The following is a 12,386-nucleotide window of genomic DNA, read 5'->3' on the forward strand; positions in this document are numbered from 1 at the left end:
TCGATTGGTATGGGCATTGTTACTAATGCAGGAGGATGCGGGTCAGAGTGTGCTGAAGCGCATTATACTCCTATTTATGGGTTGGAGAGTGGTTATTGATAGTTTTAAACATTGTGTCAAAAAAAATAGATATGACTAGAACTTATAATAAGATTGATCATACATACATAAACAGAATAAACGGAAAAGTAAAAGCATTATATCCTGAAAATAGTATTTCTTAATTGTTCTACACATAAAATAGTTTGCTGCAAACGCTTTACCTTTATAACATCAACTAAGAAACTCAAAAAAAAAAGACAATACATATTTCCTGGTTAATCCTCTACTTTTATAAATTACATATTTTTTTAGTTATTTTATTAATTGTCTCCTAATTTATCAAATAAATTCGTTTAAAGGTATATTTTTCTACTACATTAACCCTCGAAATTTTATAAAAAGGCCAAGAATTATAGATGAGAATTGAAAAGTATTGGTGAGTTAGGGTGTGGTTTGTGGAGTTGAAGCAGTGGCCATTGTTGAAATGTGAAGGGCCTTCTCTAAGTTGACAACAACTTGCTCCATTGATGGTCGTTGTTGTTTGAGTGATGTGCATGAGAGTGCCAGCTTGAATGTTATGTCAAAAGCTTCCATTGAGGATTGGCCTTCAAGTTTTGGGTCTGCAAATCGTTGTACACTCCCACCTCTTCTTAGGATTCTGGCCTGTCAAATTCAGCACTAAGCTTCTATTATACCATATATGGTGCTCAAACTCATCATTTTTCTGTTGGTATCGTAAATATTAGGATAGGGTTGCTGACCATTTTATTCAAGGGGATTGGTTTTTCCAGGTTCAAATTGAAAACCTTCTTCCCCGACAGGATCTGGAGCAACACAACTCCAAAGCTGAAAACATCGCCAGATGAATTGACTCGGCGATCGTTTTGATATTCAGGATCGACATACCCGAATGTTCCTCTAACTTCGGAGCTCACATAGGTTTCACCAATTTCAATCACCTTACATAACCCAAAATCCGACAGCTTCGGTTCAAAGTTTGGCCCCAACAGAATGTTTGTTGGCTGCAAAGTTAGACACTAAAACCCATCATAACTTGATTTTGCGATATTATTGGAGAGAAACTACGTTGACTGACCTTGATATCACGATGAACTATGCAGCCTTCAGAATATGTATGGAGAAACTGAAGACCTCGAGCACTGCCGACCGCGATCTCCAGCCTCTTGATCCATGAAAGCACCCTGTCTTTCCCTGTTATAACCCATATTTCAATTCAGTGTTATTGACAAATGGCAAGAAATTGAACCAAAAAACAAGAAACATACCAAATAGCCAATTTGCAAGGTTCCCATTAGGGCAGAGTTCATATATGAGGAAGCAATGTTGTTTACTTGAACAATAACCAACCAATCTCACAAGGTTTGGATGGTTGATGTGAGATAAACTTGTAACTTCCCTCACAAATGTCTCCACCTTTCCATCCTTTATAATGTGCTTTATTGCAACATGCTCCTTGTTTGATAGTATGCCTTTATACACCTTTCCCGATATATATACATAAATTGAATTAATATCTACAACCATGAGAATGAGATGGACGAAATTTAAAATGATTATATTGTTTATTCATCCCATTTTGAGATACAGTGTTATTCAAGTTTGACTAAAAAAACTAAAAGAATTCGAATTTGATTTAGTCATTATTGAGTTGAGTTCGAACTATTAAGTAAGCTAAGTTTGAGTACCTTAATACTTGATTTGAGCAATTCTTGAGATTAAACCGGCAGTATTTATTTATTTATAATGTGTTTTATATTAAATTACTACTTTACCCTTAATGTATATATGCTTAAATTTTAAATCTAAAATCTTAAAAGAATTAGTATAAAGTCTAGACTTGTATGGGGTGGTGATTAAAGTTTTTGTTAGATATCTGTTTGGTACGGGTTCAAATTGTATTACTCTTATCATTCACCCTATTTTTGCATATAAAAATTTTGTATATGAAATGAGTTTGAACTCAAGCTCAAACTTGTGCTCGAGTATGTAAATCATATAAACGGACTTCAATAACCCGATTTTACTTTGAGCCGAGTTCGAACTTTTATAGTGATATTCAATCAAACTCAAACTGAATTTCAAGTACAGATTTCGAGTCGAGCTTCTTACTTTTCCACCTCAGGTTGACTCAATTATAGCCTATAGCCCTAGATCCAAGAAGGTACTCAATCTTGCAATGTTAAAAAGAAATAGAAAAACCAACCAATCAAGCCAGTACTTACCAGCAGTTCCTTCACCAATGAAATTTGATTCATCTAAACTGTTGGTAGCAAAATAAACCTCTTTGATTGGGAATTTTGGACAACCTGGTTTCTTCAATAAAACATCCTTAATTGCTTCAAAAATATTAGAATTGAATTAGTTTAGATATGAACAATTTAAGAAACAACTGATGTTTTGAAATATATATACATACCATGTGTTTTGAAGGATGGTTTTGATTTACAACATGTCTTGGAGAAGATGATGACTGTAACAATAATGACAACAAACCCCACTGTGCATCCAATTAGAATCCAAATACCCCTTTTTACTTTTGATTTCTTTGTTAATTCTTCCTTCTCTGTGAACAGAAGTTGGATTAAATATATCATTAAAAAAATTTAAAAATTGGTATAATTCTTGATTCAACTAGTTCATGTCAATTTTCGATTCAACCAAATTGTTCAATCCCATTCGATTTTAATTATATGGAATAAATATTCAAATCTCTAAATTTGTGTTTTATAATTGGCATAATATTAAATTTAGCGTTCAACTTTTATATTTTTATCGATTTGACCCTCTTTTTTAATTAATTTTGATAATTTACCTTTCAAAATAATTGAAAATCGCTTCTTTAAATAAAAATATTGGTTTGGCATGATATTATTTGTGTTATTTGTCAAGTCAAATTATTTAAAAATTTTAAAAATATTCAAAAAAATAATTCAATATATATAAAGTTCATAAAAATTCAAAAAAAAAAGCATGAAATGCATGTGGATTGACATGCAAGTTGCCATCTTTAATTAATATTTTAGTTGGAATTTCCATTAAAGAAACAACAATTCAACTTTTTTGTAAGATTAATATCAATTTTAAGTCTTTTAAGAAAAGAATAAGGGCTAAATTGATAAAAATGTAAATGTTAAAGACAAATTAGTGATTATGCGTTTATAATTTGTATTGAAAGAGAGAACCTGTTACCTCCATAAACGCGGGTGTTATTGGAAAGGCATTCATAAATCCTTTGAATATTCTCCTCATCTTCAACCTTAAGACTTGTCAATGAAACCAGCACCGCAAACCTGCAAATCATCGACTCTTCTAAATTCGACCCTCCATTAATGGATTCCCAGCTTCTAACACACGAACCACATGAAGCAAACCTACAATTTTCACTCAAACTCCGCAGCTCATTCCCCAGTTTTTGTTCAACATCGGCCGTCGAATAATTGGAGCATCCCCCACCACCCGATGTTAGCTTCTCCATCCCACAATCGAATCTTTTCATTGAATTCAAGCACCTCGTTTGCTCACTTGAATCCAAGAATATAAACCCAGTTTGATTTGCTCTAACCCCCAATGCTTTGAGGTAGCCATTGAATGTGGTTCCACAATGGTTTTGGTTAAGAAATCCACCCCAATCGCCATTCTCATTGCTTGAATTTGAGGCAACTTTGAACTCGAAATCAAGGGTACAGTTTGTTTTCTGGGAAAATGCAACGTTGACAATGATTATGAAGATGAAAACCCAGACATTTGTGGCCTTTTTCATGGATTCGGAGCTTAATGAAGCTTTGAATGGTAAACATTTGAGATTTAAGGATCAAGTTTCAGAGTATCATATTATTTTGTTTGTCTTGTTGCATTGAATTTCAGATTTATAAAAAAGGTGATATAAATAAAGTAATGGAATGGTAACATTGTATTAGCATCCCATGCATGCATGCATGCCGGCCATAGCCAACAAATCTTAAAGCAGAGACTGAGCCAGTTTTTGGGTTTGACTTTTTATGCTAATAGATCCTGTTAAACACTTCCTTACACAACACAAGACAACAAAACTACAGCTTGCCTGAGAAATCACAGTTTCATCATTTTTACTTTTAAACTAGCTTGTAAGACACTCCAAAGAATATTTCAGTTGGAAATATGAGACATTTCCTCACAGTATTCACCTAAAATTTTAATTTATTTATAGTCCAAGAAGAGACCCATAAGAGCACCGACTTCAATGGCCACGAGCTTAGACTCCTTACGACTCAAAACCCTACTTGCTAGCATAGTAATGCTAAGTGGCGCAAAAAGGATCCATCTCTTTCTAACAAGAGAAGCTTTTACATAACTTATCAAACATGAGCTAACAAATAAGAGAGACGTGACATCAATCAATCATTGATTAGATGATAAATTTGAATAGTAAACAAGTAATTCATAAATCATTCATAAATATTAAATATGGTCTTGTAGATAATCCAATCATATAACATGATTTATTTATAAGTTTAACTCACAAAAAAAGACATCAGTGATAATCAAATCCATGAACACATAACTAATAACCTTACGCTTTACGGACTAAACTCAAAAATTTTTCAATATGAGACCAAAACGTTAAAAGTGGTAACATAATATAGGTATATATGTCCTATTGCTATTCACGTACATGAATTTAATAATAATCAATTCAGTGAGACCTTAAGATGTACTGATATCATAAGTTTTAAGTTAAAATCTCAATATGGGCTATCACGGAGAAATCACAAATCCTATAAATATATACATACTTCATACAACATAAACATTATCAATTTGTTAGTCTATATTGAATTTGTCATTAAGCAGCCTCATTCTCCTCCCAAAATATTAAAGAAAAATTAACAAAAAGCTATGGATCATCCAAAAAGAATATGCGAAAAACAAGAAACCGTCTTTCAAATTAAATTTTAAATCAAAATTTCGGCTACTTTCACTATGATCATTCTTCACTGTGACCAAAAACCGACCACCGGTTCGACAAACAGGGCAAATGGGGTTCCTCAAGAACCATGAATCCACACACTCAGAATGGAAACTGTGGTTGCAAAGTGGTATAAGCCTGCATTTTTCACCCATCTTCAAGTCTTTCCAAGCGTTCGGTTCGGTTTGTGTCGCCATCCTCGAACATGGTTTGGTTTATGTCGAATTTCTCACTTCAATTCTAAACATCATTGAAATGGCAACTTTCCCTGCTATGGTCTTTCAGCTCAATAAAATCTTCACTCTGATGACTGGCTCAGCAACCTAAATCTGATTCGGACTCGCCTGAACCGGCACCGGTTCGACAAACGGGGCAAATGGGGTTCCTCAGAAGCCATGAATCCACACATTCAGCATGGAAACTATGCTTGCAAAGTGGCAAAAGCCTACATTTTTCACCCATCTTGAAGTCTTCCAAGCAGATAGCACAATCCAGGACTTGAAAACAAGTGCTGTTTTCTTTCTCTTTTGCACTGTAATCATAACATGGAAGCTTTTGAACATCGTCCTCGGACATGGTTGGGTTCGTGTTGCTATTGTTGTTTGTGTCAAATCTCGAAGGGTTACGAAATCGTCTAATGATGAAGGATCTGCCTACTATACATAAATGGACTAAAACCAGCACTCCAATGCCAAGAAACAGAAGAATCACAGCGATGATAATGCCCATTAACATAAAAATCTTTTATTGCAGGAAAGGTTGCCACAAATTACCATGTGATTATTCATAGGACAAAACAAAGATAGTTCAAAACATGAATCAGAGGGTGATCTGAATCTGGTCACTTTTTTTTTTTTTTGCAAGAATGAAAATGATTTAATGGATATTTTAATGTGGAATGGTTAAATTTCGTGATGGAGTAGGTGGCAAAAAATAAAAAAGAGACCAGGTTTTAGAGGTGGAAACAAAATCATAGGAAGAGTGATGATTCAAACTTTTATTTGTCTCTTTATTTTACGTGTGTTTTGACCACTTTTTTTTTCCCCCATTTTGTGCCGCTCTTCCGTGACGAATTACGTGCCCACCAAGTGAAAGTGAAGAGACAACTGTTTATCATCACCGGACCTACCAAGGAAAAAATTTTGAGAAAATTCGGTTTACAAATTAAAAACCATAATTATTCAATTCCAACACCATTATATTTTTATTTAATTGTTTAAAAATAACTTTAAAAGACTTCATAGAAATTTGATTTGATTATGTTTAATATCTTTTTTTGGTATAAAATAAGCTTAGACCATGCCTACAGCAGCAGCTAAATTATTGCCTGTTCTTTTTTCTTTTTCATTATTGACTAACAGATATCCTCTTCCAACAAACTTTTCACGTAAAATGGTGAACCACCAATTGATCTACTCCACCTCCATCTACCTTCAGCAACTTTGTTCCCATCCTCTGAACGTGACAAAACTTAATTTGTCAATCCTTGAAGTACCAGTCATGAGTTCCAATTAAAAGTTTTTATAAGGTTTTTTTTTTTTTTCCAGATTTTAGCATTGGTGGTTGCAGCATCCTTTTTAGCATTATTAAGGTCCGTTACAGGTATTAGAATTAGTAAATGCTAAAATGCTGAAGAAAAAGAAATTTAAAATTAAAAAGTAATCTTGTCGAACATAAAGTCAGACTTATATCTAAATCCGACACTCGTCTTAGATCTGATCCAGCTATGGCATTAGCAACCATCCAAATCTGGTAGCTGAGAGAGTGACAAAGAGGGAATAAAAATGGCTATTTTATTGGAAACCTTTAGACTAGCTCCAATTTTGGTGACAATATTATATTAAAGATGTTAACATGTGATTAAGACATCTAAACTAAAATCCACACATCTTAAACCAGCACTCAATATTGATTCACATAAATTATTTGGGTCTTTTAGATCTGCAATTGCAATCATAAAGTCACCCAAATATGTATTTACATACATTATGTAACATCTACCATAACAAAGCAAGAAGGCTCAATCATATTTATACTACTTTTTAACCACGATCGAAGACATCTCGATGATTCAGGAGGATTTACAAGGAAAAAATTAAAAAAAAAAAGATAAAACCAAAACCAAAGCAATAAAAGGTGACTGTGGTGTGTAGACTCTGCAGTCTGCACACTAAATCTCATATATATGGGTAAATTGAAAATAAAAAAGAAGATAACATTACCTGCTACACACATGTATATAAGAACTCACTGTTAGGAACCAATAACGAGGCCTTCGCGAGCTATGTTTGTCACCCGAAGCACTGCTTGTGCACTTAAAGGAGAGAGTTTTGACTGACAAAAATGCTCCCAAGAGTTCATCTCTGGTTGTTCGGGTATTGTTGTTGAGAGTCCATTGGATTTCTCATATACAGTTTGCAGCTCTAATAGAAGGGTTCGAGCAGCCTCACGAGACTCTGGGAGCTGGTCACTAAGCTGTGATGCAGCTACTTGTATCAGTTTGTCGATTCCATATTCTTGAATTCCTTCAACACCCTGTCAAAGCCAAGAAGAAAAAAATATTTAGTTAATTGAAATTTAAATGTTTAATGTGGCACAAATTGGAATAGCCTTAACCGTTTCAGATATCATTTGCCTACCAGTCGTGGAACACTGCGACTAAAGCACATCGATGCCTTAGCTCGAATTCGTGGATTTCTGTTCTTAAGATAGGGTTGCAACTTGGGCAACAACGACATAGGGAAGACAGAAGTAGTCATGACCTCTAAAGCTCTCTCAGCTGCCTCACATACAAACCTTTTGTCTTGTGAAGACTTAAGAAGAAGCTGTACAAGCTGTAGCAACAAAATTTGCACAAATCAGAAAGGTAGGAACTTGTTCACTTGTACCCCAAAATGAAGAAAGGTTCACAGAGGGGAAAAATAAAAAGATGGTAGTGTACCATCCAAAATGCACACAAGCACCCAGACAAACGTGGCAGTAAATCTTAGAAATTGTGAAAGTACCAGGGGATCCAAAAACTCAATCAAATCATCATTATATGCACTGAAGATGTCTGCAGATGTCATAATTGCAGTTTTACAAACAGCACTTCTTGGATTCTTCAAGGATTTGACTACAAGTGGGATCAAATCACCCCTGCACATAAGAACAATAAAGAAAAATACATTAGTCAAATTAAATCCAAGGGAACAACTGACTTAACTGATGGAAAATCAGATTAAAACCCCATCCTCTAGTATTTCCAGTCAAATAATCATTCAAGAACTTAGACTTACAGCATACTATGCATTTCTTCCCTATGGAATATTGATAATCGGCGAACATTGTTGAGAGTTTCAACAACCAAAACCCAATCTTTGGATTCAAGTCCAGGTAAGAGCTTCTGATATAGGTAAATACCCGTATTAGCAAATGGTAGATCACCAAAAATCCAAAACGAAGCGTAAGAATTAGAAAATAGAAAGTTTTACCTCAAGACAGGTATTAACATCTTCTAGATCACCCAAGTTCTCAGACTCAATATATTCAACTTCCAAATTAGCTCCCTCTACCGCAGCATTTACAGTTTCACCTCCGTTTATGCAAACAGAGGAAGGGTTTTTCTTCTGCAGCTCTTCAACATTTTCAATTGTGTTTCCATTGCAAGTCTTAGTAAAATTACCTTTACTAGAGCTGTCATTCTTTCTCTCGGATGCAGGTAAAGTATTGAGATCTCTTAGAGCATTCCCCGACATCATAGAAATTAAACTCTGAAACCAAAAGGAAAGAATAGATAAGCATCAACATATTCAACTATGAGCCTATGACAGTGATAAACTATGTACGACCTTACAAATTGACAACGAAATAAAATTAATTACTTGGCTTAGAGATTTACATTGCTGAAAAGTACAGTAAAACATAGCAATCAAAGCAACTCTTCATAGTTTTAGTGCTTTTGCATGTTTCACTCTACAAATTTCTTCTCATTTTTAAAGGCTTGTTCCTATAATGCTCATCGTACGGCCTGACTGCCAAAAAGTTTTAACCCACAGTTCACAGATTCAACCATAATTACTACTTCCATTGCAAATTGCCATTTTATACAAATTGAACACCAAATCATAACCAAAATCCGAAAGCATTACACTAATTAATGACTCTGAAACCTCAATTCAACCAAATTTAGCATCATTTCACCAGAGACAAAAAAAAATCCACATAAATAAAAAGTATGTAATTAAAATATTAATGCATAAACTTTTGCACAGGAATTCTTCACAATGCAGATACAATCAACTAATTAGCACAAATAAACCTAACTAAATCTATGTTAATTTGATTCAATACAAGTAAACCTAACTAAATCTCTGTTAATTCGATTCAATACAAATGAAAATCCACTAATTAGCACAAATTATGAAATTTCCACAACAAAATAATTTTAAGTAACTAAAATAAAAATCAAAGCAAGCATAGAGATCTAGAAATCGAAAATGTAGTCACATTAAATTACATTAAAAATAGAAAATGAAACTAAAAGCAAAGAATTATATATAAAAAAATTCGCCAAGAAATATGCCGTGGATTCTTAATTTTCTTCCAAAATTATATTTTCAAAAAATTACCAAAAAGAACTAGAGAGAGAAAGAGTACCAGTAGAGAGAGAAAGCAATGTGATCAGCAAACACCGTGACTTGCATTTAAGACTGCCCAGTGAAAACGGAGAGACTATGTATATAATAATTAAATAAAGTCAAAATTCAAACGACACCGTATAGGCTATTTTAAAAGGAAAAACCGACCGAGGCCGGCAGGCACGAGATCATTTATGGTTTTTTTATTTTTATTTTTTTGTAAATAACACCCTGGGTCTTGATTTAAATAGCGAAAATGCCACTGTTTGATTTAGGCAAAATTGATTTGAAATTTAAAAAATGAAAACCTTTTAATTAATTAATTAATTTATGGTATTGTAAATTTTTTCAACTTTGACACTCCAACAATAGAAAGTGAAATCCTGAAATGATGCTTCATCATTTGGAAAGGAAAGGATTATCTCCATTGTTTTGGTATTTAATTAAATAACAAATAAAACAAAGATATTATTCTTTTTCAATTATGTAGCCAACTGTTTGACTAAATTGAACTCATAAGGAAGGACAGGTCTCTAATTTTATGATGAGTATCCTCATACTGTCTCACAAGTTCTTTTTCAATATAAAGCTAAGGGAGCGATAGATCAAATGAATCTGATGTAATTTTTCGTTTGTTTTACCAAAAAAAGCTAAAATATAGTATGAAAATACTAATGTGGCATAAAACTATTGAAAAAGTGATACATATGACATGACGTCCCTATTTTATATAATCTGCAACATCAAACATTATCTTCGTACATTATTTCAATTTGTATTCATTTTTCCAAATTCATACATATAAAGTATAAATTTATATTATATATATTATAATTATAAAAGAAAATTTTAATGTAACTCAATAATTTTTTTCAAAGTAAAAAGTATTTTATTTGTATGATATTTTATATCAACAGAAATGTAAAAGAATGTATATAAAATATTATGAATTATTTTATTTCAATATTTGGGCATAAATCTTTTTGTTATTCTTCTAGAAGATCACATGATTTTAATGTTTTTAAGAAGCAAAATCTTGGTAGTAGTTTTACATTGAAAATTAGTGTCGGTGCACCAAAACTTGGGCTGCTATTATTTGAGGGGGCATGAAAATATCCATGGGCCTCAATGAAAAGCTATATGTTTCTTTTCCTCTTTTTGAGGTTTTTATTATTATTTTAATTTAAGAAAGTAGGAATGATGAGATTTTAAAATTTATAAAAATTTAAATTTTGAGTTAATTAAATTAATTTATTTAATTTTTTCAAGTTTTGAGTTCGATTCAAATTGAATTTTACTTGATTTTGCATTCCTCACCCAAGTTGGTACCTCTACACTAACACTATTAGTTTGTGCTGACGTGTGATATTGATGGACAATTTAGTTGTGACACATATCAGTCTCCCAATATGGCATATGACGGACTTAATTTAAAAAATTAAAAAAAAAACTATATATTAATAAAAAAAGTATTTTTTTTCACATCAACAATGAACATAGACAAATTGTTGTCCAAATATATCTAAATCTGGACTTTTATTTGTCCAATTTTATTCTAGATATATTTTTTCGTAAGTTTATTTTTTTTTACTTTTTATAAAATATCTAGTCGCACTAGTTGCACTAGTTATTTGGGCTTTGCCCTATTCTTGTAATTCACCAAAAAAAATTTAAATATATACAAATAAAAATATATAAAAAGTTTATAATATTTTGAAAATTATATAAAAATGTACAATATAATATATATAAATAAAAATTTTATAATTTTATAAAAATATATAAATATATAAAAAACTATAAATTTATAAATTTATAAATTTATAAAAATGTATAAATATATAAAAGAACTAAAAAGCATATCTACGATGAATCTAGACAAAATATTGTCGTGCATTTGAATTTGCACAACCATCTATCTAGGTTCATTCTTGATGTAAAAACTTTTTTATCTTTATTAATTCATATATTTTTCAAATTTTATATATATTTTAATTGGAAGATAATAATAACCTAATATTTTATAATAAAAAATTAAAAACATATAAATTTACTAAAAATACATCTAGAATGAATTTAGATAAACAATTGTCCAAATTCAATTGTATTTGGACAACTTTTTGTTCAGGTTCATTCTTGATGGGAAAAGAGTATATTTTTTTTATTAATTTATATATTTTTAAATATTTTTAAATTAATTTTTTGCACGAGTCATACTGAGAGATTGACACATGTCACCATCAGATTGGTCATCAGTATCATGTCAACATAAACTAACATTGTTAGTGCGAAGGTGCCAACCTAAATGGCGAAATATAAGTTCCAATACCAACTAGTATCACAGGCTGCAGTTCAAAACCATAACCATTGCACAAAGAGCGTCTCATGGAGGTCAATCTATTAAATGGGGTTCATTTAACCCACTTGAATTGACCTGATTTGAAGAACAAGTGCTGAAGTCCATCTATTTGAAGCATTGGTGGCCCAGTGTAACACATATGGTAAATTAGGGCTACCTTGGTAAATATAGAAAGTAATTTTAGAAGATTGTAGGAGATTATAACCTGATAAGATTTGATTGTGTAATCTTTGGGGATTATGTAAATCCATTAATTGTAGATAGGTTTCGATCTTGTCCATCGATGTAAAGCTAGTTGTACCATTGGGGGGAGCTCAACTATAAATAGAGAGTTTCCCCCTCATTTGTAATCATCCCATTGTATTCCATTCTTTAGTAGTGAACACTAATTGAGAGCATT

At 32.2% G+C, this 12,386-nt stretch overlaps 3 protein-coding genes across 4 annotated transcripts; all 3 read right to left on the minus strand.

Annotated features, from left to right (window-relative positions):
• Positions 1-272: 272 nt before the first annotated feature.
• Positions 273-3,845, minus strand: LOC107892768 (probable serine/threonine-protein kinase PBL28). The gene is made up of 6 exons (XM_016817819.2): positions 3,253-3,845; positions 2,286-2,399; positions 1,329-1,577; positions 1,139-1,254; positions 804-1,064; positions 273-705 (listed from the first exon to the last, which is right to left on the minus strand). Exons 1-6 carry the CDS (start codon positions 3,821-3,823, stop codon positions 484-486), a joined length of 1,533 nt encoding a protein of 510 aa, XP_016673308.2. The 5' UTR covers positions 3,824-3,845; the 3' UTR covers positions 273-483.
• A 1,478-nt stretch (positions 3,846-5,323) lies between these two features.
• On the minus strand, positions 5,324-5,737 carry LOC107956291 (probable E3 ubiquitin-protein ligase ATL44). Its single transcript, XM_016891998.1, has one exon. It carries the CDS (start codon positions 5,735-5,737, stop codon positions 5,324-5,326), a length of 414 nt encoding a protein of 137 aa, XP_016747487.1.
• A 1,161-nt stretch (positions 5,738-6,898) lies between these two features.
• On the minus strand, positions 6,899-9,800 carry LOC107892296 (uncharacterized). Of its 2 annotated transcripts, none has more exons than XM_016817329.2 (6): positions 9,647-9,800; positions 8,482-8,760; positions 8,287-8,393; positions 8,014-8,146; positions 7,648-7,842; positions 6,899-7,543 (listed from the first exon to the last, which is right to left on the minus strand). In XM_016817329.2, exons 2-6 carry the CDS (start codon positions 8,746-8,748, stop codon positions 7,262-7,264), a joined length of 984 nt encoding a protein of 327 aa, XP_016672818.2. In that variant the 5' UTR covers positions 8,749-8,760; positions 9,647-9,800; the 3' UTR covers positions 6,899-7,261. The 2 variants fall into 2 exon arrangements, with proteins under 2 accessions (XP_016672818.2, XP_040957591.1); XM_041101657.1 differs by lacking the exon at positions 9,647-9,800 and adding an exon at positions 8,889-9,337.
• Between the last annotated feature and the right edge of the window lie 2,586 nt (positions 9,801-12,386).

The sequence above is a fragment of the Gossypium hirsutum genome, chromosome D09, assembly GCF_007990345.1.
Source record: "Gossypium hirsutum isolate 1008001.06 chromosome D09, Gossypium_hirsutum_v2.1, whole genome shotgun sequence".
NCBI lineage: Eukaryota > Viridiplantae > Streptophyta > Magnoliopsida > Malvales > Malvaceae > Gossypium > Gossypium hirsutum.

Coding starts and splice junctions, on each gene's coding strand:
- LOC107892768 (XM_016817819.2), bottom strand. CDS start 3,823: ATGAAAAAGGCCACAAATGTCTGGGTTTTCATCTTCATAATCATTGTC. Junction 1,255..1,328: donor CCTTGCAAATTGGCTATTTG/GTATGTTTCTTG, acceptor GGGTTATAACAG/GGAAAGACAGGGTGCTTTCA. Junction 706..803: donor CAATCCCCTTGAATAAAATG/GTCAGCAACCCT, acceptor TGAATTTGACAG/GCCAGAATCCTAAGAAGAGG.
- LOC107956291 (XM_016891998.1), bottom strand. CDS start 5,737: ATGGGCATTATCATCGCTGTGATTCTTCTGTTTCTTGGCATTGGAGTG.
- LOC107892296 (XM_016817329.2), bottom strand. CDS start 8,748: ATGATGTCGGGGAATGCTCTAAGAGATCTCAATACTTTACCTGCATCC. Junction 7,843..8,013: donor TTGAGTTTTTGGATCCCCTG/GTACTTTCACAA, acceptor TTGTTGCTACAG/CTTGTACAGCTTCTTCTTAA. Junction 7,544..7,647: donor GTCGCAGTGTTCCACGACTG/GTAGGCAAATGA, acceptor TGGCTTTGACAG/GGTGTTGAAGGAATTCAAGA.